This window comes from Chaetodon auriga, chromosome 9 (genome assembly GCF_051107435.1).
Source record: "Chaetodon auriga isolate fChaAug3 chromosome 9, fChaAug3.hap1, whole genome shotgun sequence".
NCBI classification, from domain to species: Eukaryota; Metazoa; Chordata; class Actinopteri; order Chaetodontiformes; family Chaetodontidae; genus Chaetodon; species Chaetodon auriga.
This window is the reverse complement of record NC_135082.1, coordinates 12,708,966-12,734,264: the sequence shown is the minus strand read 5'-3', so window position 1 is coordinate 12,734,264 and position 25,299 is coordinate 12,708,966. Positions and strand designations below refer to the sequence as shown.

Sequence of the window (25,299 nt, the reverse complement as noted above, 5' to 3'; positions counted from 1 at the left end):
ACAAACCGCCTTCCTTCTTCGTCAACATGGCGCCGGTGTTGGTACCGCTGAAATGCGGCATTCACTTCCAAAGACGAAAACTAGCGCTTCTCCTTCGACAGACGAGCTCATATCATATTTGGAGTAAAAGTCGCAGTCAAAGCGGGACGGACCCAAAACGCCAAAGTACATATCTGGTGAGTGAGGGGCCAGCTGGTCGGAGAGGACACAGTGTTTTTGGTGCGACAGTCACCGTGCAAGGACAGAGAGGGAAAGTACGTCTAACTAACGATAACTTTACGGAAAGTTAGGTGACATGTTTTGGTTAACGTTTCTCGTTTGTTTTAAATTGTCGTCCATGTCTTGTAAATATAATGTCAGCCAAGTAGCCGGCTAACTTGGCGTTGAATGCTGAGTTAGCTAACTGGCTAACTGTTGTAACAGTTGCGTTATCTCTGTTAACTTTAACGTCATTGTGATTCATTGAACATCATTGTGAGTGGTTACAATGGGGTCTGCTCCTCGCCCCTTAACTTTGTATGTTAAGGGACCGGTTTATTGCTATTGTGTACTTAATACCAGCAGTAACTGTTTACCGAGCTAACGCTGTAGCATGTCGGTGGTCTGACATGTCACATGTTGTAAATGACAAGAGTCAGTAAATATTACGTTAGATAACGCCTGTCTGTCTGTCTGTCTGTCTGTCCCACCCAAACGGTGTTGCCAATACAGCTGTCATCATAGTTTCTTATTAATTACTTGAAAACGTTTTAACAGCCACTCAGCTGGCGATTTATTATCTTGATAAAACTAATAAAGTCCAATGCAACCGTCCTGTCACAAGTTCTGCAGTCACCAATGATGTAATGCTCTGTATTGTCTACAATATTTAGTTCTCCCATTTATTTCAACAAGGTCGCTGCATTAGTTTTAGCTACTTAGTACACTGAATGGTGTATTTTATGTGGATAGTAAAAGCTACTTAACTTTTTGTGATCTAAGATCAGTTTGCAACCTTACAGTTCATGTACGAGGTAATTTGTATGTCACTGGTGTAAGTAAGCAAATGTGTAAAATTACCAGCTCATTGCAAATGATGCTTTTCTCAAATGTGTTTTTACAGTGGTTGTTTACATAATGTGCTCGGTCATCATAGGTAGAGCAAAGTGTCCTCGAGGTGCTAAAGGTATCCAATATTGGCCCACTCATATCACCAATAAAGATGTGTATTTTCAGAGTCTCAATGTAGGTGCAACACAGGGTTAGTTTAAGCTCAGTGCGCCTATCTTAAACCACCCACAGTATATCTTGTGTTATCAAGCGGTCAGCCTCTGTAGGCGTGTTAGTAGTTTTTATCCTTCATAAACAGTCCCTGTCTTCTTTTCGGTGGCTCACAAGAAGTGACGTACATGAAACTGTTTCTGGACATCGTATCACAATCTCAGAAGAGTTTTGAACTCGTATTGCTTCCATTGATTTCACATTGGTTGAAATGAATTCAATTAGTGACAAATATTCATGGTGAAAATAACAACAGCTATTGAAACATTTACAAAGGCTTCTCAAACCAGTCCTGAAGCGTATCCTGAAACTTGTCCTCTGATATTTGTTCAGTACGTCCCCAACCCTTGTGCAAACTTTAAACTCTGCCTTTAAACTGCGACCTTTTTGGTGAAAACACACAGGGAAGAAAATGTCGTGTTGTGCTTGATTGTTTTGAACAGAACTGAATGTGTTTGCAGTTTGTCTGACCTGTTTTTGTGGATCAGAACATCCGTAAAAATTAAAATCCTGAAATTAGAAACATCAATCAAGTAAGACGTCTCTTGTGTTTCAGTTGAGTTCCCCTCCACACCTACGAACAGCTACATGGAGCACAAGCAAGGGCGAAAACAGTCATCGGATTTTAGAGGCCGCAAAAGTAAGAATGTTTGAGGAATAATTGTGAATCAGCGTCTGTTATCAATAATCAAACATAAAATAACAATCAATGACGTCTCCACAGCATTTGCAGATTATAGACAAAAGAACATGTTGGCATGGAAATGCAGGAGGACGGCTGAATGCAGATCCAAAAAATGTTGTGAGTACAGTCCCTGCTTTTAGTTTTAGGTAACTGTTTTCAAAGTCTTTCTAAGTTTCTAAGACTGATATTTTGCTATGTGTATTTACGTATTTAAATAAAATATGAACTAGGTTTGAAATACATAATTTCTCTTTTTATAACTTTAAAATTCTATGCAAAGGTATTTATAAGCACATGGCTGTCTGACAGCTGTCTAATTGAGAATTTGGGAATCCTAAAACTGGGTTATTGTCCCCAAAAACGTTTGAAAAACCCTTGACCAATTAATTAATTGGCTAATCATTTCAGCACTATCGTGATAATCTCTTTGTCTTCGTCGATCAGTGCATGCAACAGCTTTTAATGCGCCAAAAAATTATTTGTTAACTATACAAGTTTCTCCAGTATAAATTCTCAGTATGCAAACTGAGCCGGCTTTAGTTACATCCTATTTGTAGATATAATAAAAAAAAACTGTAATTAATTTAAGCTAACAGACTTTTATTGTACATTAACTGGTCTCCTCCACATATGGTACAGGGACCTCAGTCGTGCATTCAACTGCTAATGTGAATCCTCTCTTTGCAATGTCACGTATTGCTTTATTGTATTTGATTAAAGGCAGGTGTTGGGCACAATTTCACTGTAATTTGCTTGGAGGTGCTGCCATACAGTGCTGCTGTATGGCGCTTCCACCATATTGAGTGGATTAGTGGAATTACTGCATATTCTTTGGCCTGCAGAGAGTCCCTGTGGCAGGTGTGTGGTGGAGCGTGGGTAAACAGCCATGTTGGCACCAGTGCGCTCTCAACTGGGATGACAGCCCAGGTGTCTCCTGGGACTTGTAGTGTCAGACTGGATCCCCAGGTCCACCTGGAGACTCTGCTGTCATTGCTGCTCACAGATCCTCCCAAGGGACTCCCCTTGACATTTGATGTTCCATGTGTCTGCCCAGAGAGCTATCTTTAGTTTATTATGATTGTCACACTGAAATCAAAATGCAAGTTAGTTGCCAATATGAGCAATCACAGGGTTGGTTAGAAAGTTAACATCGTAGTATAGTTAATGCTCTTTTACCCATTTGACCTGTATCTTAAAGGACAGACTCCTTTATCAAACTAAGGGTGCCATTACATAAAAAGATGCTTTGCTTTTGTTTCTTCTGCACAGCTGACGGAGGTGAATTCAACCCAGATCCTGTCTGCAATGCTGTCTTATGTGTGGCCAAAGAATAGACCAGACCTGCGTGCTCGTGTTGCCATCTCTCTGGGCCTGCTCGCTGGAGCCAAGGTAAGTTTACAGACAATGTCCAGGGTATCAACATGGGCTTCTTTCCATTTTTACTTTTTTTGCCACATAAAGCTAATTTGATCTGTTTATTCGGCACTAAGCAGCATTGTTTATGCTTGTCCCACAACTGAATATTTTTTTTCCCGCCAATGAACATCTAGCTTTCTGCTTTGTTGATTTCTCCAACCCTAAAGTAACAGCTAATGCTCTTCCTGATTATATTAGGAGTCATTTTCTCTCAGATACACCTTGATCAAGGTTAAGACATGGTTAAGTCTATACCATGATGGCAATCATTACCTTTATGGTAACTGAAATCACATTTGCTAGTCTTCACTCATCATCCATTCCCACAGTTTTAGGGTCCTTCTTGCACATCGCTCATTTTTTTTTGTCCCTGTTTTGCAAGAAATTGTGAAAGTAGTGCATTGCAGAGACTTGAAAATTAGAAATAGTGAAAATTAATTTTTTCTCTGGTAAAAAGGGCCATAGAGATGCGTTATGATCATACATCATCAAGGTGGTCAATAAACAATACCCACAATGCAAATAATAGCAATAATAAATCATGCAAGTGGTTGCTGTGACCCAGAGCCACCTCTTTCTGCTGAGCCTCACAGTGAAAAGCAGCCCTGCCTTTTCACTGTAAAATCCAGTGAAAGAGAGAAGTGACAATCCAAGGTTGCTGCTGACGTCAATGATACCCACAAGATTATTGAGTGACAGAGGTTAATTTTTAAGTTAATACTATATTTGAAGTGAGTGTCAGGAATCAAAGACAGAATGTCACTGTTAAACCAAGAAGTCTGAGTGGGCAGAACAACTTTTCTAAACACTAACCTGTTTTAAGAGAAGGCTGCAGCATCACTGTAGTTTCGCTAAAACTAGTTTCACAATGAAATGGTGCACTGCTATTGTAAGCATTTGAGGTATCCACTTGTCACACCAGGACATGACTCAGGCATCTTCTGGTCTTCTGACATTTACATAAAGGTTCACCTCTAAGCATAAAAATTTTAAATACTCACCTTCCTAAATGACCATAGGAAATAAATCTTGCTATGGCAGCAGCCAGTTTTTTCATGTAGGTGGGGATTAGTGATCACTGCTCACAAATGGCCTGTTGCTTCAGAAGCAATAGAAAAGAGTAGCCAGTGTTCCTAGTTAAAGAGAAACCATCAGGGTTGAGCATTTTATTAGCTTGTTGTCATTGTTGGCATGTGATAGTTTCTGAATTGCTATACTGGCTGTTGAGTCTTTCAGGATCAACAATCACCTGTAATCACAGCTTTACAATCTGTTTACGTCAGCTTGTTGATCTGTAAATCGTTGGTAATTTTGGAAATTACCTACAGTAATGTTGCTGTCTCTGAGTGTCAGACTGTCATAGTACAGTCTAGCAGAATTTTAGGCTAGTGCCAAAACACATCAAAGTTTTGTTCTGATTTAAAAAATATATTATATATATATCTACATATATAAGAAAATATTTAGAATCAGAAATACATCCTTGCTAAATCAGGTCACCTTTGTGCATTGACCAACCTTTGCTCAAGCAACATGAGTGCTCATCACAGGTTGTTCCACAGTGTAAAGAACCCGTGTAAAACTAAAAACAGCGTGCATTTAAAAGAGATACCGATTTTTAAATTAAGTTAATTGCAAGATCAATCAGTGCATGATGTATTTCCCCTACATTTGTTGATGGTCTCTAATTTACCCCTTGGAAAACAATCACAAATTCACAGCTCCTAAATAAGCGTGTACTGCTGCTGCTCGGCATGGCTGCGTGTATGTGCGTGTGCGTGCGTGCAGGGAAAGGATGGCGTGAACACACACATGCAGACCTTCTCCTATTTTCCTGCTTGGCTGGAGTTAGCCTCAATTTCTCCAGTTTGTCTGTTTGAACTGAAACCACCAGCAGTGTGGAGGCAATTTTTAAATCAACTGAATAATTATGTGGTTACAGTGAATCACATCAGTGACATTTTCATTTCAAGTAACTTGTTTTTGTTTTTCTCGAATGAAACCATCTCTGCTTCTGTGCACCGCACGCGTGTGCACACATGTGTGCACGTGTGCGTGCATGTGTGTGCGTCATACATAGCTTAGGCTAATTCTTGATAGCCTCAAGCCTCTTCTCCAGTACTTGACACATTACCTCTATTATGAGATGACATATCGCCAGGTGCAGATTGACATGGAGTTGATTTAATCTCCCATTGGCCGTTAGTGGATTGAAAGAGCACATCCAACCTTATCCTGTGTTAGTGCTAAAATTGTGGACATGTTTTGGCCCTGTGATAATAGCTCAGGCTATTTTTGTGTCATGTTCAGTTGTCTTAGTAGCAAAGATATTGTTTGTCCCTTGAGGGACCCTAGAGAACGTCTGTTGTCTGAGTATAATACCCAAGAGTATGAGGTGAGAACCGACTATAAATGGTGCATTATTAGGTGTCCTTTGACATTAGCAGGGTCACTGTGGGTTTATCTTTTTTAACTCTGTTTTTATATAATGGTTTTACTATAATTTCATCAAAATTGTATCATGCTGAATTTGACAGGAGTAAAGGAACAAAAAGAAAAGCAAAAAAAAAAAAAAGCCCTCCCCTGTGTTAGGGGTTGAAAGGTTCAAATGAAATGGGTTTCAAATGAAAATGCTCTGCAGTGTGCTGCTGTGCTCTCTGAATGTCCTAATGCGCAGCGGACCGCCTAGCCTGAGTCACACAGCTGTCCCTGTGCTTTTAATTAGGCCTAATAACCATTTCAATTCCATTAGCAGGAAGCACCAACCACCTCACCGGCACCAGCACAGCCAGTCAGGAAGAATGCACACACACACACACACACACACACACACACACACACACACACACACACACACAAACATGCATACACGTACACAGCATACAACCATATACATACATACAAGCGACTAGTGGATTAAATCTTGCTCAGCGGCACCAGAAATACTAGTCTGTTAAACTTATTATTGTTATCTTGTTAATATACACGTTCAAATTACAGGATAATGTGTTCATAATTAACAGCCAGCTTTCCATTATCTAGTAATTACCCTATCCTACCAATAACCCCTTTACCGGGAAAAACTGTTAAAGTCCGAAATATTTTAATCTCTACGGTTGTGAAAATATTCTGGTTCTACGTACTGTTTTCCTGTCTCGCTCCTTTCCTGATTCAGTGAATTAAGAGTTTATTTCAACCACACCAGAGTTGGTTGTGATCGCTGGAACAATGGACAGATGAACCAAGAATGTTTTGATGAGGTTTTTTTGGTTTCTGTTGAGTTTGAATGAAGTGGCAAAAACAAACAGTGCACGTACATTGATGGATGGTGCGCAGATGCCTAGAAGGATTACATCGCAGCCCGTTGGATGGCTGCTGGCGGCAGCACTCTCATTCAGTATTCGACTGAAATCATTGTCCCCAATAGTCACTTGCACACAAAAACACAAGATAGTAGGGTCCAGTAAGACGGATAATATTTGACCAGAATGTCTTCCATTTGTCTGGGACATTGAAATCTTCCAGGACATGTGGATCATCACGTGGACAGGCACTGAAACCTTGATGCCCAGCTCAAAGTGCCATATATGTCAGCAGCATTTGAATTACAATACTCTTTACTCAGTAAAGTAATCTTATGTTTAATCTTATAGATTACATTGAGCTTAATTTTGACTGTTCTCTGAGTGTGTTCTTACTTTTAGATTAGTCTAGTTTAAGTTTATATTTCTGTTAAATCATCAGGAAATTATCCCTAATGCACACACACGTACACACACACACACACACACACACGTGCATAGTAGGACTGAACAATTAACTGAAATATTATTGAAATCACAATATGGCCAAGTGCAAAATCCAAATCGTAGGAGCTACAATTTTTTTATGAAGGTAAAATGTGTCACAACATACCACTATAAATACCATTACAAATGAAGCATTGTGGTGCTACAGCCTACAAATCATTTTCTCCAGAAGCGTTTGGTACAGATCCCAGCAAAAATCACATGATTGTCATTTTTGTGTTTTTTTTTTTGGGTGAAAATGAAATACAAAACGATCATTGCCACAGAAAATCTTCACTCCTATTGCAATCACATGTACTGTAAAGTTGAATTTAATGCCTCACAATAGTAGAAATCCATCTTTCTAAGCATGTGGGGTGCAGATACATAAATAGCGAGGCACTACAGAGGAATAGAAAAATGACACTGGACTATATTGAACATATGTCAGTCTAATGGGCTATTTGAAAATGTTTCCTCTCATTTTTTCTCCTCTAAACATTTCCTCCCTCCCCCTCTGCCTCCCTCAGATCACCAATGTGATGGTGCCCTTCATGTTTAAGTATGCAGTGGACGAGCTTAACCAGATGTCGGGACACATGCTGAACCTGAATGACGCGCCAAGCACTGTGGCTACCATGGCAACGGCTGTGCTGATTGGCTGTGAGTTCCAGACTTGTATTTCAGTGGCAGGTGCCGAGCTCATCAGAGGGGACTGTGGGACTGCCTATTATCTACAGGCTGACCTTTTCCAACACATTCATATCAATGCCTCTCCGCAACCTCTGCGTCTCTCTGGCATTATTTACATCATGTGCTCTGTTCTGCGCCCGAGTTCACATCTATCAATCCACACGGCCCTGTTGTGAGCGCTGACGACTTTTCATATGATACCCTTGTGCTCCCAAGGCAAATGCAGCTGGATATGTTTCTTAAGCAGCGGGGAAGAAATTGCTAATGCCTTTTTGAAAGTGGTCGGATATGCCAGGGATGTTTCTATCACTGCATCCCTCAAGAGCACCTCTCGTTTTCTCATCTTTGTCCACATGGGCCCTGTGAATACAAGAGGGGTCAAGGGTGACATGTAGTGTGAATCTGAAGTTCTGTCCTGATTAGAGTATTTTTTTCGCTGAGCTGCTGATGAAAAGCAAAAATGGAAAAATAAATATTGTGAAACTGACCCCCACCGCAAGTCACTCTGGCCTTGAGTGAGATCAGCTTGGATGCAACGTACACTCAGCCCTGTAGCCACTTATTTTAATGAGCCCACTTAGGTCTTGCACACTAATGCTGCCTTTTGAATAATTGGAGCACATGAACAGGGCTCCAGACAGGATGAATTAAGATGACGAGGAAGAATGAAGGGGATGCTCTTAAAGAAAGGTATTGTATTTTTTGTTCCCTCTTTGTGACACTTGGGGCCCGGTACTCTGTAGCCTGTGGTGACGAGTGTAATTTGGCTGAAAGGGTTGCACAATGCTCATCCTACCTTGTCAGATGTGGACACATTGTTCATTAGATGAGCATTCCTATTTAACGCCACATTACAGCCCCATGAAGACCGGCAGACAGAGCGATTATTACCCCGACTTTGGTCTCAGCAGACAAGTCATGTATTCACACAACTCGGTGAAATTGGCACAGGAAGGCCATGTGTCATTCAAACGCAGACTAATATTGATTTGTGACAGTCATGCTAGCCATCTGCTTGTATAACACTTTATGAGAAGTGTAAGAGATCAAATAATTGCCTGTCGTGGAATTAGATCAGCGATTTTATTAAACTGAAGCTATTATAGCACTGCGTATCAGACTGCTTCCTTTAACAAAGTAACTAAAGTCAAGCCTGTTCATCGACAGCTCATAGTCACATCCTTTCATGATGTATTTTACTCACACACGTTAGCTGGCTCCTCGCCAATATACAGTGAAAGCACTTGTGTACACTCAGATACCCTCCTTCCCTCAGTCTGCAGTGTGCTGGCCTGTCATAGTAGTGAGGCTTCAGACAGCATCCTGCTTTGTAATTACAGAGGCTCAGGGAGGCTGCTGCTGTAGCACTGCAGTGCTTGCAGACCAGCGATGATGTGAATAACCTGCCCCACCACCTCCTACAAGCCTTCAGTTTAGAGTAGATGACAAGCCTCCACCCTGTCTAGTCTCAGCTGTCCCAATACCGTATTACATTTTACAAGTAAGGAAAGGTAGCGGTCAAATTCTTGTTTTGCTGCCTCATATCACTTTAGAGCTACATAGCATCCTCGGTGTTAAAGATGGGGATATATTCTCACTCAGTAGCGCTCAGCCCCGCTGTCTGAACCTCCCTGCTTTTCACAGCAGGTGTGCTAAACTCTCCATCTCCTCCGCTTATTCCCAGATGGCGTGTCACGGGCTTGTGCAGCCTTCTTCAACGAGCTGAGGAACACTGTGTTCGGCAAGGTGGCCCAGAGCTCCATCCGACGCATAGCCAAGAACGTCTTCCTGCACTTGCACAATCTGGACCTGAGTTTCCATCTCAGCCGCCAGACAGGAGCTCTGTCCAAGGCCATCGACCGCGGCACACGGGGCATCTCATTTGTCCTCAGTGCGCTCGTCTTCAATTTAGGACCCACAGCCTTCGAGATGGCCCTCGTCAGTGCCATTTTGGTGAGTCTCAGGATGACATTCACGCACACAGGTACTAATGACGGTAATCATAAGCTTCAGCATTGTTGGATACTACCAGAAACACTGCTTACAATTTTCTGGCTTTTATCTCTTGTTGCTGTTACTGTTTCATTCCTTAATGTTCGCTCAGGACCTTTCATCACCTTGACACTCTTCACAGCAGATTGTCTGGAAATTAATTTTGGGGATATTGTCTCATTTACATTCTAAATGGAGTAAGAATCTCCATGAACTTTTGGTGGTAACACAGAACCCATTAGTGTCAATGATGAATCCCAAAGCTTTGTAGCAGCTTAATGTCCTTGCTGTGGAGCATGCCCTGAACAGACACCCCCCCTCCTTGGCCACCACTGGAAGAATGGCTCGTCTATAGCCACGTGTTATTATTCCACCCTGGACCATACTGTCAGCTTGCCTGTAATGAGGGCAGACTCCATTGCCCAAATAGCTAAAGCATTAGCACGATTAGTTCTTGTAGTTTCCCCTCCATTTGTAACACTCAATTTCATAGTGGAATGGTCAAAAACAGTACGTTCTCAAAATGCCTTGTGACACCAATGTTGGGGTCCAGCGGTCTGATGCGGTCGCTTGGCTTTTTATCACAAAGCTCTTGAGTCTGGCCGTGTGAGAGGTCCTTTGTTTTGACTGTGCTTTTCTCTTCTGCAGTATTACAAGTGTGGTGGGCAGTTTGCAGCAGTGGCCATGGGTACCTTATCAGCATATACCCTCTTCACCATTCTGCTCACTCAGTGGAGGTAAAAATGAGGATGTCTGTGCTTGTCCTGCGCCTGTCTGTAGTTCAGATGGTTGTCTTATGTTTGTTGTCACTTGAATATGATTCAGTGCATAGTTTTGTAGCTCTCTGTGCTGACAGTAACAGTGTTCACTCATATGCTGAAATATGTGCTTAAGAAAGTGCTTACGTGATTGTGAATGTGTCTCTGTGCACAGGACTCGCTTCCGGATAGAAATGAACAAAGCAGACAATGAAGCCGGCAACGCAGCTATCGACTCCCTCCTTAACTATGAGACTGTTAAGGTGAGATCAATCCCCCCTCACAAGCACATTCCTTATCCCCACCCCTACTCTCTTCGACAATCCTTTGCTTTTATCGCCTCCTTTCTAGTCTTTTTCTTCTCCTCACTTAAGCCAGGCACATTGACATGAACAAATATTTACTCGGCTGTGGTAATGGTGTTTCACTGGCATGATTGCCACTGTCAGAATTTGCCTTTTAATCAAAGAAAAGCTCTCCCTCTCCCTCTTCATCTCTCTGCCTCTCTTTCTCTGACTCTCACCACTTGCACACACAGAACTCTCTGTCATAACAAGTGCAAGTTAAACTCAAGTCAAGTTTATCTTTCTGAGTGAGAGGACTGGAATTTATGGCTGAAAGGACTGAAAGTCACTGCCAATCTCGACTGTAGGTTTACTCAAAGTTTCCCCCTAGTTATTATAGTGCAGTGTCATACCAAACTAAGCCCACAGACCCAGATTGAGAGTGAGGTTGTGGAACCTTTTTTTATGCAGTGATTCAGTATTTGGTGAGATTTCAAATGTTCACATAGTATGATATGATTCTTGTCTAAGTCAATAGACGATAAGGTTGATTATAAAAATTCTGCTTCCACAGTGTTTGGGTACTTTATGTTGCCCATCTGAACAAGGAAGAACTTCAAAGCTGGTAAAATGATTTCAAGCAAACCTCTTCTGCTGTATTTCATGATGTGTGAACTGGGCCGATACAGTCACATTGTTGCCATTAGAGCTGAGTTATTGATCAGAACCAATGACGGCTGTCATAATTCAATATTATCAGTTACTGTCTCTCTATATAATTGTATTGGGGTGAAGTTCTCATACTGAGATACTTTTGTTCACACTTCTCATGCTGCAAGAGATGACACTAAGTTTATTTTAACCAAAATATATGACAGTGGTAGATCTCAAGCATTATAGAAAAACAATATATCCTTGTAAAATATTGAAAACTTCAAAGGAATGAACAGGAGTTTAACTTTTGATCGTGGTCTAATTTATTGTTGCGATAACGCTTTGTTAATTTTGTATATATTGTGTACATGCTGAGCTATGTGCAACTAGCAATTATAGAATTATTGATATATCTACCAATTTCATTATTAAAATTCTAAAATTCCTCAAACACAAGGTGACATCTTAAAATTGCTCATTTTGCCTGACTGACTGTCCAAATCCTCAAGGTATTCATTTTACTAACACAAAAGACAGAGAAAAGCTGCAAATCCCAACAATTCAGCAGATGGAACTAGATAATGATTGTTATAATTATTTGAAAAACTACTTTTAGACTTACCAGTTATCAAATGGTTGTCAGCTTGTTTTCTGTCGATGAACCTTTAAGCTCTATACTGACCCTTTCATGCAGACAATGGACAAAAACACCATTTCCTAAGTTTTTATTCTGCTAACAGTTTTATCTCTGTCTTGTCTCCATTACTCTCTGTCCTGCTCCTCTTCTCCTTCGGTGTTAAACTGTTCTCCATTTTTTGTAAATGTCATTCCTGTCGCTGCAAACATGACATATCCACCACCGGACACTCAGGGCTATTTTTGTGATTTAGTCAATGTCCCAAATGTTGTCTCAATTATAGTTTTGCAGTGGAAGTGTCTGCCACTGGAGGCATTATTTTGAATAGAAATGTCTGCTGACAGCCGGGGTGGTTTATGCGTGAGTGTGCTCATACAGACACCTTGACTGATGCAGTGGGGTGTGGATGTAAATATTGCTTTATACTTTTTTACCACTCCGTGGCATGGTTGTCCTGAATCTTCATCTCTCGCTGCTTTAAGCTTCCTTCTAGGTAACCTCATTGTACATAGTCCACATATAAACATAATCACCATCCAGTTTCGGCTGCTTTGTTGGCTGTTCCAGATATATTTTGGTACCCATGTTATTTTCTTTGCTTTATTATTTTGTGTCCTGTTTTCCTTAACGTTTTGTTCTGTGTTATTTTGTGTCATCTGTGCCAATGCGGCCGGATTTAGCATCACTCTGAGCTGTGAGTGTGCATATGTAATTAGATCTCCGCCCACTCAGAAATCCGTTCCACTTTCACAAAGGGCTGGATGAGAACCTGAACATGGTGCCTTGCACTGCTTCTGTTTGTCCTCCATGTGCTACTTTCTTCGCTCTCTCTCTCTCTCTCGTTCTCTCTCTCTCTCACTCTCTGTGTGTGAGATTTCTTGCATTTCCCTATATGCAAATCAGTGGCAAGTCGGTAGCAGCACAGCACCACTGCCGTTAGCTAGAGAAGCAAATCGCCCACTTAACCAGAGCAGAGGAACAATAGTGCAAACTAAACAAACAGCAATATTAGGTAATTGGCAGCAGAGTTGAGGAGGGTCGTTGTTGTGATCATGCCTTAGTTTTATGTGCTGAATTTAAGAGATGTGTTTGTGGCTGATTCATAAGGTGTTGTTGTTGTTGTTTTTTTTCGTCTAAACGATAGCTGTATGTCTTAATCAAAATCAGAGCTGCTTGTGTGGTGTAACACTTAAGAGCTTTCTGTTGTCTGTTGGTAGGTGTCTGTGTAAGCTGTTGCAGATGTAAATACCGAGGCCGACAACAATGCCAATGATGAATATTCTGCAGCAATTCTTGTTTAACTTGCAAGTGATGTTTGGGCTTTCCTTGCCATTATCATTGCCTAATATTTTCTGCTCTTTTATTTTGTCATAATCACTGACCTCTGTCAGAGCTTCAGGTCCAGAGCCTGCTTTGCTGAGCAGGATTTTGTTTTATCACCCTCCACATCCTTTAAGATCAGTGGGGAGGAGATGAAGATACAGAGACATGAAAAAGTGTTTTAGAGGCCAACTGAGACCCAGACTACACCCAGAGCAGTCACTGAGAACAAATGCAGCCTTGAGGCAGGCTGCGCTAAAGTGTCTATCTGCCTGACACTGCTCTCCATGCTTCCTTAACCTCTAACCTTAACCATATTTTGTGTCTCTCCCTCTTTCTCTCTCAACTCAAACTATCTTTCCTTTTATGAATCCCTTTGCCATCTCCGTGCCCTGTACCCCCCTCTCTCCTCCCTCTCTTCATGTTCCTCATCTCTACTACAGTACTTCAACAATGAGAAGTATGAAGCTGAGAAGTATGATGGATACCTGAAGTCCTATGAGTTGGCCTCTTTGAAAACCACGTCCACGCTCGCCATGCTCAACTTTGGTCAGAGTGCCATCTTCAGTGTCGGCCTCACAGGCATCATGTTGCTGGCCAGCCAGGGCATTGCTGCAGGTGAGTGAGTGAGGAGTGTGGTTGCAGGTGGGTGGTTGTCTATTTGTAATGTGAAGGGGACATAAATCTGTTTACACAGTCACATTGTGGGGACTCGTCTTCTTTATGAAGACAAAATGCGACTCCCCATAATGTAAACCATTAAATTTTAAGGTGAGGACAGAAACACAACTCTGTGTGTCCAAATATTTGGAAAAATCCTTCTCTCAGTACCGAGAAACCATGAAAAGCTTTGATAGCATCGAGGTGCAAAGTACCTGTCACCTGACCTGAATTTACCTCTTCATGCCCATGATCTGTGTCCACAGCACAAAGGAGAAAAATGTGCATTTGGAAATAAGAAAGCTCTAAAAAAAAACAACACACACCTCAAAACAAAATCAAATGGACAGATGAAAACGACAAGTAAAACCTGACTGAACTGGATAATAGAAACTAAATGAGAACAAAGCACAGCAAGCATGAAAAAGTGGCATGAATAGGAAATAAAATAACCTTGATGCAGAAAATGAAATCACAGTGGGTGGAGGTAGATTCAGGCTGTAACATGCTTTGTCTGCTTTCGCAACTTGAAAGAAGAAATGGTTTGAGTGTTATTTATTTATTTTTTGAATCTTGTATCCAAAGATACACATATACAATAGAGCTAGGTTATGTGCATCTCTTTAAGTTGTTCTGTTGCTGCTGTGCAGGTACAATGACGGTGGGAGACCTGGTGATGGTGAACGGCCTGCTCTTCCAGCTCTCCCTCCCCCTCAACTTTCTGGGCACAGTGTACAGAGAGACCCGGCAGGCCCTAATAGACATGAACACTCTCTTCACTCTGCTCAGCGTCGACACCAGGATCAAGGTAACTCAGCCTGACATGCACTTCTCCACATTGTGGCAGTAAATTGCGAATTTTTTTGTGTTTTCTTTTTTGCATTTTCTCTTCCTCTAACGAGAGAGAACGGGAGAGATGACTTTTCAAAAATGGAAAGAAACTCAGGTGCTTCCTCATTGATTGCCACTTGTACAGCGTGACGTTACATGCTGCGTTAGTGTGATCTGCATCAGGATATTATGACAAATTGCAGCAAAACTGTGATTAGCTGATTTTGGGTGATTTATTCAGAGCATACATTAACCACTTGTGATCAGTAGCCATTTTAGTTGATGCCCTCTTAATTTTCACTGATTTTGTAGTGTGTAAAAAGGGCTGCTTTCCTTCCTTGTCAGTAGCAGTAGGCGCTGTTTCGCAGCATAAACGGTTGTTTTTTGTTGTATTGTTTTCATTGTTGATTTCAGTGAGGTTTTTCAAATGACAGACCAAAACCTTTTTTTGTGTAGTTTTTTTTTGTGTTCCAGAGAGTTGTCATAAAAATGATCAGCTCGACTGTGGTGGTATATGACCCTAACTCTCTGTGTTCCTCAACATCCCCTTGAAGTTTTCAGTTGCCCTCTGGGGTTGCAACTAACCTTTATTTTCAGTATTGATTCATCTGCCATTTGTCATATATGACGAAGAAGAATAGAAAATCCTTAGATTTGAGAAGCTGAAACCAAAAAATGTTTGGCATTTTTGCTTGAAAAATGACAAACTATTATCAAAATACCTGCTTATTAATTAATCCTAATGGACTAAATGATAAATTGATCATTCATGTTGTTTGACATGACCATTAGAACAGTTCAGATATACATGTGAGTCTTCTTTTTCTTCAATGTTATAGCTGTCGGTTGTTTTTGGGGGACATTTCAGACATTTCATTGCATTTACCACACGCCACAGCCCATCTTGCATCAGAGGAGCAAATTTAAGTGCAAATGTGCGCCTGCTGACTAACTATGAATGCCGTCCCCGTCTCTAGCCTGTAATTACAGTAGGAGAAATGAATCTGTCCAGTTATTTTTCACTCATCGGTAATACTCCTCTCCATTGTGATTCCCCGTGGAATGGCTCAGCCCAACAGGCCATTACTGTCTGAATGCTTTTCTTTTTTTTTTTTCTTTTTTTTGTGCAACACATTGGCCTATTATGTAGATGTAAAATAATTTAAACTCCCCCTCACTTGAAACTGCTCCACAAAATAAAAAATAAATGATTTTGGCTTTTTTCCATGTTGGAGGGTGTGTAAAATTATCATCTGTTTACACTAATGGACTGTGAGTTATTTGTATTAATTGGCTGAGGTGGATTGAGGGTGATTATGTTGCTATTAGGCAGTATAGAAAAGGACCAGATGAGGCTTTTACTCTCAGAGTAAGGACAGTGCTTTATTCTCTGCTGACCTTGGCTGTATCTCAGCACTGTGCCTCAGCTCAGTATGTACCGAAAGTTTTCACGCCTATTGATCCTTCAGTCTCCATGAAGGGCAGCGTGTGAAGATTGAGACGGTCTTTTGAAACGACCTCTTGAATTTGCTGTGAATGTCTCTGCTTTATGCAGTCCGTGTTGGCTCTGTGCTCCAGCATTATCCCTCTTTACAAGGTGTTGGAGTAACGTTGCATCATGTTAGGCCTCGTCTGCCAGTGGCTGTTCAGTATCTGTCTACTCTCTCTCTCTCTGTTTCGTCTGTCTCAACCCTCTGATGGTTTTCTCTAGGAGAGGGATCTCGCCCCGCTATTAACCATCGCACCACAGGAGGCCACCATCCGCTTTGAGGATGTGTATTTTGAATACCTGGAGGGCCACAAAGTCTTAAACGGAGTGTCCTTCGAAGTGCCTGCTGGGAAGAAGGTGGCTATAGTTGGTGGCAGTGGTTCAGGGTAGGTCACATTCCACACAAATACACTGAGTGTCAAACCTTTAGTCAGGTGTGTGTCATCTCATTTGTATGTGCAGTACAATCTTATCATCAGTAGGCTGTGGGGGTGCAGCTCACAGACAGAATGATGCTGATGATTGGTTCCACGTCTGGTTGCAGGAAGAGCACCATTGTGCGGCTGTTGTTCCGCTTCTATGAGCCCCAGCGGGGGAACATCTACATAGCGGGGCAGAATATCCGAGACGTCAGCCTCGACAGCCTGAGGAAGTGTTTGGGGGTTATACCTCAGGTCTGTGGCACATCGACACAGTAAAATAGACAAAAACAAACAATGACAAATGTTTTTTTTATCAACACCACAAAGATAGTTTTTTACTATTTGGAGCTTCTTCACCACAAATGAAATGCACATGTGTCTAGATATGACTTTCAGTAGTAAATGTATAATATGTTTGAGTTATAATTGATAATTACATACAACAAGGGGGCAGCATAGAACAATGCAACATTAATAGTTAACAGCATTAGAAATAAGCAGAATGCAGTTAGGCTTTCACGTGAGCTCAGAGGCTGATCTGAACAGATGGTACATTTTGTCATTTACGCTCTTTCTCTTTCTCCCTCCTACCCTTGTCTTTGTATTTGCAGTCCTCAGTTTCTGCCTCTGCCGCAATAAAAATATTCTCTGAAGCCTCTTTTTTTCCTCTCTGTAACTGTGTTGTTGTCAGGATGCCGTTCTGTTCCACAACACCATCTTCTACAACCTGCAGTACGGGAACATCAACGCTACACAAGAGGAGGTGTACCAAGTGGCGCGTCTCGCAGGCATCCATGACGCTATCCTCAGGATGCCCCATGGCTATGACACCCAGGTTGGGGAGCGGGGCCTCAAGCTGTCAGGTTTGCTGCACTATTATGACTACTGTTTGAACATGGGCTCCTCTGCAGAAGCAAGTAAGAGAGCTGTGTGTTTTGTGTATCCTTAGGTGGTATACTAAGCTAAAACATTTAAAACCCCGAAATTATTTCAGTACCTTAAAGGTCGTTGTGTAATTATGGATTCATCTGTCGATTCTGTTTTAAAATCATTCGTCTAATCTATAAAACAGAATAGTAAAAAATGCCTGTCACAATTTCCTAAAGCCCAAGGTGACCTTACTTTATCCGACCAACCGTCTGAAACCCAAACATGTTTCATTTACAAAGAATTGGAAAAAAAGAGAAAAGCAGCAAATCCTCACATTTCGAGAAGCTGGAACCACAGAATGTTCTGCAGTTTGTTTGATAATTGGCTTAAGCAAGTAATTATTATAGCTGTTGTAGCTGAACTCCTGCCTGCATTAAACATTATGGGATTACCCACCAAATATACCCAAAAACAAGGCCTGTGTCTCAAATGTTTTTGATATGAAGGTACACTTTACATGTGGTTATTTCCATACAGTTATTAGAAGAAGTAAAGCAGAGTCCAAGAGCTGAAGTCTTCCACAACCTGATTCCAAAAAAGTTGTGACGCTGTGTAAAACGTAAATAAAAACAGAATGCAGTCATTTGCAAACCAACTGTGTTTACCAACAGTGGTTTGACGAAGTGTTCCTCAGCTCATGCAGTAATGTCCTTTAACAATCATGTGTTCACAAAGTGCTGAACCTCTCTTCATCCTTGCTTGTGAGCGACTGAGCCTTTCCAGGATGCCCCTTTCATACCCAATCATGATGCTATCATCTGTTACCAATCAACCTGTTTACCTGCTGAATGTTCCAAACAGGTGTTTTTGGAGCATTCCACATCTTTCCCAGTCTTTAGTTGCTCCTGACCCAACTTGTTTGAAACATGTTGCTGCATCAAATTCAGAATAAGCAGATATTTACAAAAATCAATGACACCGATGAGGTCAAACATTGAATATATTGTCTTTTGCACTGTTTTCAGTTGACTGTATGTCCAAAAGGATTAACAAATTATTACATTCAGTTTTATTTATGTTTTACATGCGTCTCAACTTTTCTGGAATCAGGCTTGGCGTGGTTCTCCATCTGCTGCCAAGAACATATATTAGGGTGGTAGATGCCATGTTTTATGCTTTGCGAGAGGAATGTGACTGAGACAGTAAAATGCTCTGAGGAATATTTCAGTTTGCACAGCTCTAGACTATATTAATCTTTCTGCGTAACTATGGCAGTTGAAAATGACTGTGAAAAGACTTTGATTATGAGCTGTTGTTGTGTAAAAGAAGGTAATGATAAAACTCTAATTATTATGAGACTCAATCTGCAGCGACACCATTGTTATTTTGTTGTCCTCTGTTTTGTAGTGTGTGAACTTGTTTAATGGCATGTTGCCTTATTTGATCCGCAGTGATAGCTCAAGACTGTAGTATTTGGCTCCTAGCATCACTCCGCAACTCATTTAGCCCACGTAAACCCACAGTGTGTGAGCACTTTCACTCAACATTCAAGATGCAATTACTGGCAGCACAGATTTCTTTATGTGGAGTGACTGAGTGAGTGAGAGAACGGACAAAATAAAGACATGACTAACTTCTCATTAATTTCACTGCTGCTGTACGTGACAGCTGCCAGTGAGTTTGTCGGGGGGGGGGGGGCAGCCTGGGCTGTGAGGCTCCTAACTTCCTTCATTGCTGTTCTTCACTGCCAGAAATATTTATATCTGTGAACGGCGCGTGCTTTCAAGAGGCCACACACAGCTCATGTGTAATGAAGGCCGAGTCAAACACAGTGGGAGAAATCTTTGCATCCTGCTGATTTTTCTTCTCAATTAAATGAAAGTCTGTTTTACCGGTCTGAAGCCTGTAGCATTAGTATTGTCTGAGTGCCGGCCCTCCGTTTGAGGTAATTATCTGATGAGAGAGGCCAGAGAGAGACCTGCTGCATCCGGCCACATTTCAAACCCTTCGTCTTCAGCCTGGGCTGCTTGTATGTGTGACATCTATTGTTTTGTTTCAGGAGGGGAGAAGCAACGTGTCGCCATCGCCCGTGCAATACTGAAGAATCCTCCCATCCTCCTGTATGACGAGGCAACATCCTCCCTCGACTCTATCACAGAAGAGGTGGGCCTGACAGCGCATGAACACATACACACTGACAGACACAGGCATGCGTACATAATCTACCAACAAATGCCCGTCCTCTGCTGCACGTCCAGGTTGACACCTCACCGTGCCCGCGTACACGTTTAGCTGAACAAACACCCACTCAGTCACCTGCTGTAGGTGCACAATAATTCAGCTCACTCCTGCATCACATACCTGCTGTGACATACACACCCCCACCACCACCGTCACCACCACCACCACCACCACTGCCTCTCAATGCACACACACCACCCCCATGTTCTCCCTTGCCACCTGCCACTGTTTTCTCCTTCTTAATCTCCGGCTCAGCTTAAACCCCACAGTCTTTGTAAATGTTACATTTAATGAGAAAGTTCAGCATGCCCTCTCTCAACTTCAGGAGAAAGGGTGGAGCAGCAGACGTGGTTGTTAATTGCGATTTTCTGTTGCTTCTCACCACGACTGTATTTTTAAATTATCATATGTAAACACTGGAAAGAAAAGCATATGAAAGTGGATGTTGCTGAGCAACGTTCTGTTGACTTAACTTCTCTTTCAAATCCAAGTTTGGGAGTACATTTCATATATATCCTGTCATTCATGCACTTTTGTTCTTGTTGTTTTACAGACCACCATTGTTGCAAACCTGGGCAACTATTTATTTATTTATTTATTTGGATAAGGGGATAGTCCTTTAAAAGTTAGAGTGATTCAGTTACTCTGTATGCTTCCAGAACATCCTGAGTTCAATGAAGGAGATGGTGAGGGACAGGACATCAGTGTTCATCGCTCACAGGCTTTCCACAGTCGTAGACGCAGACGAGATCATCGTCCTCAGTGAGGTAAGAACTCATCCACATTTTTGACTTGATCTCTTGCTTTTCCTGATTAACTTTTCCAGTTGTAATGCCAGTCTCACAAAAAGCAAATAATATGACGGTTCAGTGTTTTTCGAGTATAAACATGCGCTGTGTTAATTGCCAGTCCAATTAGACGGTTTTTGCATCGAAGGGAAGGATGATGACCTGCCTGCACTCTGCGTGACCTTCAGTGCACTGTGTCTGCTAGCAACAAGAATTTAGCAAACTTAGCCTCTGTTTTTGCCACTCATTTATTTTGAGTTACCTCTCTGCAACGTACATAATGAAAACATGCACTGTTTAGCTTTTCTCATTAACTTCACCAACAACAGGACACTGTTGGTAGAATTGAATGTATTATTTTCTCCATAAGGGCTCATTAAAGCAGTCAGACTCGACTGGCTGTTTTGGTCAGATGGCGTGTCTTGTTTGTCTTGGTGACTAATAATGTATGGGCCAGCTTCCAAGACACTGATGAGGCCTCATCCATGACTAAACATGTCTTTCAATGGAGATCGCTATTCAAATGGCTTATCTATACAGTTTTTGGTCAGATGTGTTGAAGTCAGGCTGAAGGGGCCGTGGAAACAGGGAATATTTCAAAAACAAGCAGTTAATCTTTTTGGTGCATTGTAATTGCATTGTGCATCAGAGAAATATTCAAGTGAAGAGAAAATGCTGCAGCACATAATGGGTTGGGCTTGAGACACTGTGAAGCACAAAAAGACACAGAGCGAAGTCGGTTATTATCTGCAAAGTAAGAGTTGATATGAAATGTATCAGAGATGAAGTGACATTTTCCACTGGTGCTAGAGTCAGATAGGATAAAATGAGAAGAGGTTTCTTTGAACTGCAGCGAGAGAGCATGTGCCGTTCCATGTTTCCAGAGTCAGATGGCAGGGATCAGAGGGTCGTGGCGAGGAGGCATGTTTGCGTGTAATGTCGCCATGGCGTTTGCCGGTGTCACCAGCAGAGGACTGCCTGGGGTGCTCATTAAAATAACGAGCGGAAGCAGTCACGTGCTCATCATGGGTGCACTAAAGATGATGCCAACACCTCTGCATGCTCATGGGAGGTGGGGGAAGGGGGTGCCTTCATTTGTGTTTGACTGTGTGGGAGGGATGTGTGTTCGTTGTGTGTGCATGTGCGTGTGTGTCTGCGAGTCCGTGTTTTTGCGAGAGAAATTGCAACAGTTGTTGGGGAGGCGGCAGGGATTCTAGGGGGGAGCTGACTCTCCGCAGAGAGTGTGGTCATGAGGAGATGCTAACTATAGGACTCTGCTCATGGCCTCTTCATTTTAACTTCTTGCCTGCTGCAGCCATTTTTTTTCCCCCGACAAGTTTAGGTTTCATATGTTTCCTTCTTCCTTAATTCCTTAATGATTTTTTTTTTTTTTTTTTTTTTTTTTCTCCGCCAGGGTAAAGTAGCAGAGCGAGGCAACCACAGCACCCTCCTCAGCCTCCCAGGCAGCTTGTACGCAGACCTGTGGAACACTCAGAACAGCAAAATCCTCAACAGCACCAAGAACTCGCCGAAGCTGCCGTCTGAGAGCTTATCCCAGAAGGAGGAGGAGAGGAAAAAATTGCAGGAGGAGATCCTGAACAGTGTTAAGGGCTGTGGGAACTGCTCTTGTTGAGAGAGGCTGCCACCTCCATGTCTCTTCATCCCTCACAGATGGCCTACGCTGGAATCCGCTGGAGTCTGTGCAGCACTGGGGAGGGAGCGGGGTAGGGGTGCGTCCCCTGTACCCACGCCCACTTCAGCCAGGCCCCCACCCATGTGACTACCCCTCCTCCTACTCGTGTGAATAAAGGCCACAGCTCGCCAAAGTGAAGGAGGAGGAGCAGAACAGGGAGCAAGTGTGTTTAGCACTGGCTGGTGTCCAGAGATGGAGCTTCTATGCCAGTTGCCTCAGCTGAAGCCAAGCATAAGAGACCTTGTATATCACATACGTGTGTGTAAGACATCTGTTAGTCAACATGGTTGCCCCCCCCCTCCTCCTCATTTTTGACATCAGGTTTATTGACATCTTCCATTGCAATGGAAACAGATGAGAATGCGTGTAATGACTTACATATGCTTGATGTTGACACAAAATTTGTTTTGATTTAAATGTTTTAAATTATTTTCACAATAAACTGAACCTATAGTTTGCTTATTTTTTTTTTTTTAAGAAGACTCACACACGACAGTTTGTTCTGCTATTAGGCGATCACAGCGAAAGTACTGACGATTATTTTGCAGTATGTGTTGTTTTGCAGTATATCGTTTGAGGAACTCTTTCACAATTCACCTGGGATTCAGTCATAGTGCACACTGCCCGTGACACTGTTTTCAATGGATGTTCTAAAAATACCAAAATTGGCAGATAATCAAGTCTTTTAGACGAATCACAACACGATGTGGATGTTTGGACTCCCCGGTGAATTGGCAGTATGTCACAGTCACATTCATGTAAATATAGCACTCTGAGAACAACAAGAAGAAACTCTAATAAATCATGAATGGTTTTCACCACAAATGGAGCCACATTACGAGGCAACGACTTGAAAGCCTCCTCTGGGAACATCTTACAGTCATGTCATTTAGCCTTAGTTGACGGGCTTCTTCTAATAAAAACTTAAACAGTGCTAAGACAGTTTTTTGGATTGTACGATCACAACATAGAGACTTCCTCCTGAAGGTTACGTGTTAATATTTAAAAACTAACAGTACGTGTATGTCCTCATTTTCTGAGGGCTGTTTTGGCTGTGATATTCACATTTTGTTAGGAACCCTGGGATTGTATCTATAAATGGGGAAAAAAGAATTTGTTGGCTGTCTTGTACGATTCACACAATTATAAAAGCTTGTTTCTCTGTATTCTGGACTATTGTGACTGTGAGTACTCTGCAGACATTAATAAATATTGGGTTTTGTCTAAATATAAAAGTCCAGGCTGTTTAAGGTTGAGTGATATGACGTAAATCTGCAGTATTAAGACCATTAATACCAGGGAAACTCTCTGTGAAGCGTCTGCGCTTGTGTCAGACCCCTGTTGGTCAATGGATGAATGAGGGGTCACAAGATTGCTTTTCACTTGTTAAAGAAATAGTTAAACATTTTAGGAAAGACTCTTATTCGCTTTCTTGACAAGAATTAGATGAGAAGATTGATACAACTTCCATTATCTGTATTCAGTTCAAGGCTTCAGCTGCTGGTTAGCTTAGCTGGATTTTTACCTCGTCAGTCATTTATTTCCGATATTCTAAGAGGCCTTGAAGGTCCAGTGTGTAAGATTTAGGGCGCTCTATCGCCATAATGTGGCAGAAGCTGATTCTGATATTGATAATTGTATGATCATTAGTGTGTAATCACCTGAAAACAGGCATCATTGTGTGTTTGTTATCTTACAGCTACAGAGGGAGCGAGTCCTCTTCCACTGAGTCTGCCATGTTGCAGTGCCATGTTTCTACAGGAGCCTGGAATGGACAAAGCAAACACTGGCTCTAGAGCCACTGTAGGTTCTCCTACATGTACATTTAGAAATCTTTCCAAAATGTAATGAAAATGTAAATTCTTGGTTTTCTAAAAGTAAAATTCGTTATAATGTGTAACGAGAGCAGTCATATAAATTGCTTCAGATTTTGCATTTAACAGATTATCGATCTGTCGTCCCTTGAATCCCAACACTGTCCCACCGTTCTGTTCGTTGTCTACTGAGCAGAATGACAGTGGATCCCTCTCAAGAACTCCGTGGATCCTCCTCGGGGACCAGCTACATTAGACAGACACTTTCTGCGAGGCCTTTCGGCAGGATTATAATTGAAACCGACAATAACAAAAACATTCACATAGCGTGACAGACCAAGCCCTGCTGTGCTGCATAGTGTAGCCTCCACCACCTCCTGAGGAAGTCGCACAGTATAGATGAAAGTAGACTTTGATAGAGCCCCGCTTTAAAGGAGAGCAACTGGATGATTACTGGTTGGATGGGTCTCCTTTCATGCGTCAGATGTCCAGGCAGATGAGTTGATGTTAATGGCATCCTTCTAATCCAACCTAGGAGGAGATTATGAGACTATTCATTAACGACTCCCAACAACGTTCAGCTGCTGCCCCTAACAGGTTATTCGCTAATTATTCAGTGAACATAATTCACTATGATCTGCATGGGTTCAGAGAGAGAGAGAGCTTTAGATATTACAGACAGCAGAATATTTTGCTTTCCCTCCTTTTTGCTGAGGCAAAGCTTTGTGTGTGTTGGATACGGTCAAGGACATAACGCTCTCAAAGTATTGAAGTTGCTGCAATCTGAGTAGGACTTACACAGGGAGAGGGTGTTTGCTTTCTGGCTATTTATGTTTAAGACCTGAATCACAGAATCTATCGTTCAATGACCCTTAATTGTTCTGTGTGGCGTGCATGTGATTAGTGCTGTCGTGAGCTGTTTGTCTGCATGTCCTCAGGAGGTAATGAGGAAGCCATCTCCCTGTTTACCATGAAGCATTCTGCAGGCGCAAAGGAAGACAGGC

General features: G+C 42.0%; 1 protein-coding gene across 2 annotated transcripts; it reads left to right on the top strand.

Moving 5' to 3' along the window:
* Positions 1-24,192, top strand: abcb7 (ATP-binding cassette, sub-family B (MDR/TAP), member 7). Of its 2 annotated transcripts, none has more exons than XM_076738570.1 (16): positions 1-176; positions 1,817-1,900; positions 1,985-2,062; positions 3,215-3,334; positions 7,680-7,812; positions 9,527-9,795; positions 10,483-10,571; positions 10,768-10,855; positions 13,931-14,105; positions 14,798-14,955; positions 16,690-16,853; positions 17,012-17,141; positions 17,581-17,752; positions 19,819-19,922; positions 20,660-20,767; positions 22,203-24,192. In XM_076738570.1, the coding sequence occupies exons 1-16, from the start codon at positions 27-29 to the stop codon at positions 22,419-22,421; spliced, it is 2,241 nt and encodes a 746-aa protein (XP_076594685.1). In that variant the 5' UTR covers positions 1-26; the 3' UTR covers positions 22,422-24,192. The 2 variants fall into 2 exon arrangements, with proteins under 2 accessions (XP_076594685.1, XP_076594684.1); XM_076738569.1 differs by having other exon boundaries at positions 1-254.
* Positions 24,193-25,299: the final 1,107 nt, after the last annotated feature.

Excerpts from the sequence above, each read along its gene's own strand:
- abcb7 (XM_076738569.1), top strand. The coding sequence starts at position 27 with ATGGCGCCGGTGTTGGTACCGCTGAAATGCGGCATTCACTTCCAAAGA. Across the intron at positions 10,856-13,930 it reads TTAACTATGAGACTGTTAAG|TACTTCAACAATGAGAAGTA; the intron begins GTGAGATCAATC and ends TCTCTACTACAG. Across the intron at positions 17,142-17,580 it reads GTTTGGGGGTTATACCTCAG|GATGCCGTTCTGTTCCACAA; the intron begins GTCTGTGGCACA and ends TGTTGTTGTCAG.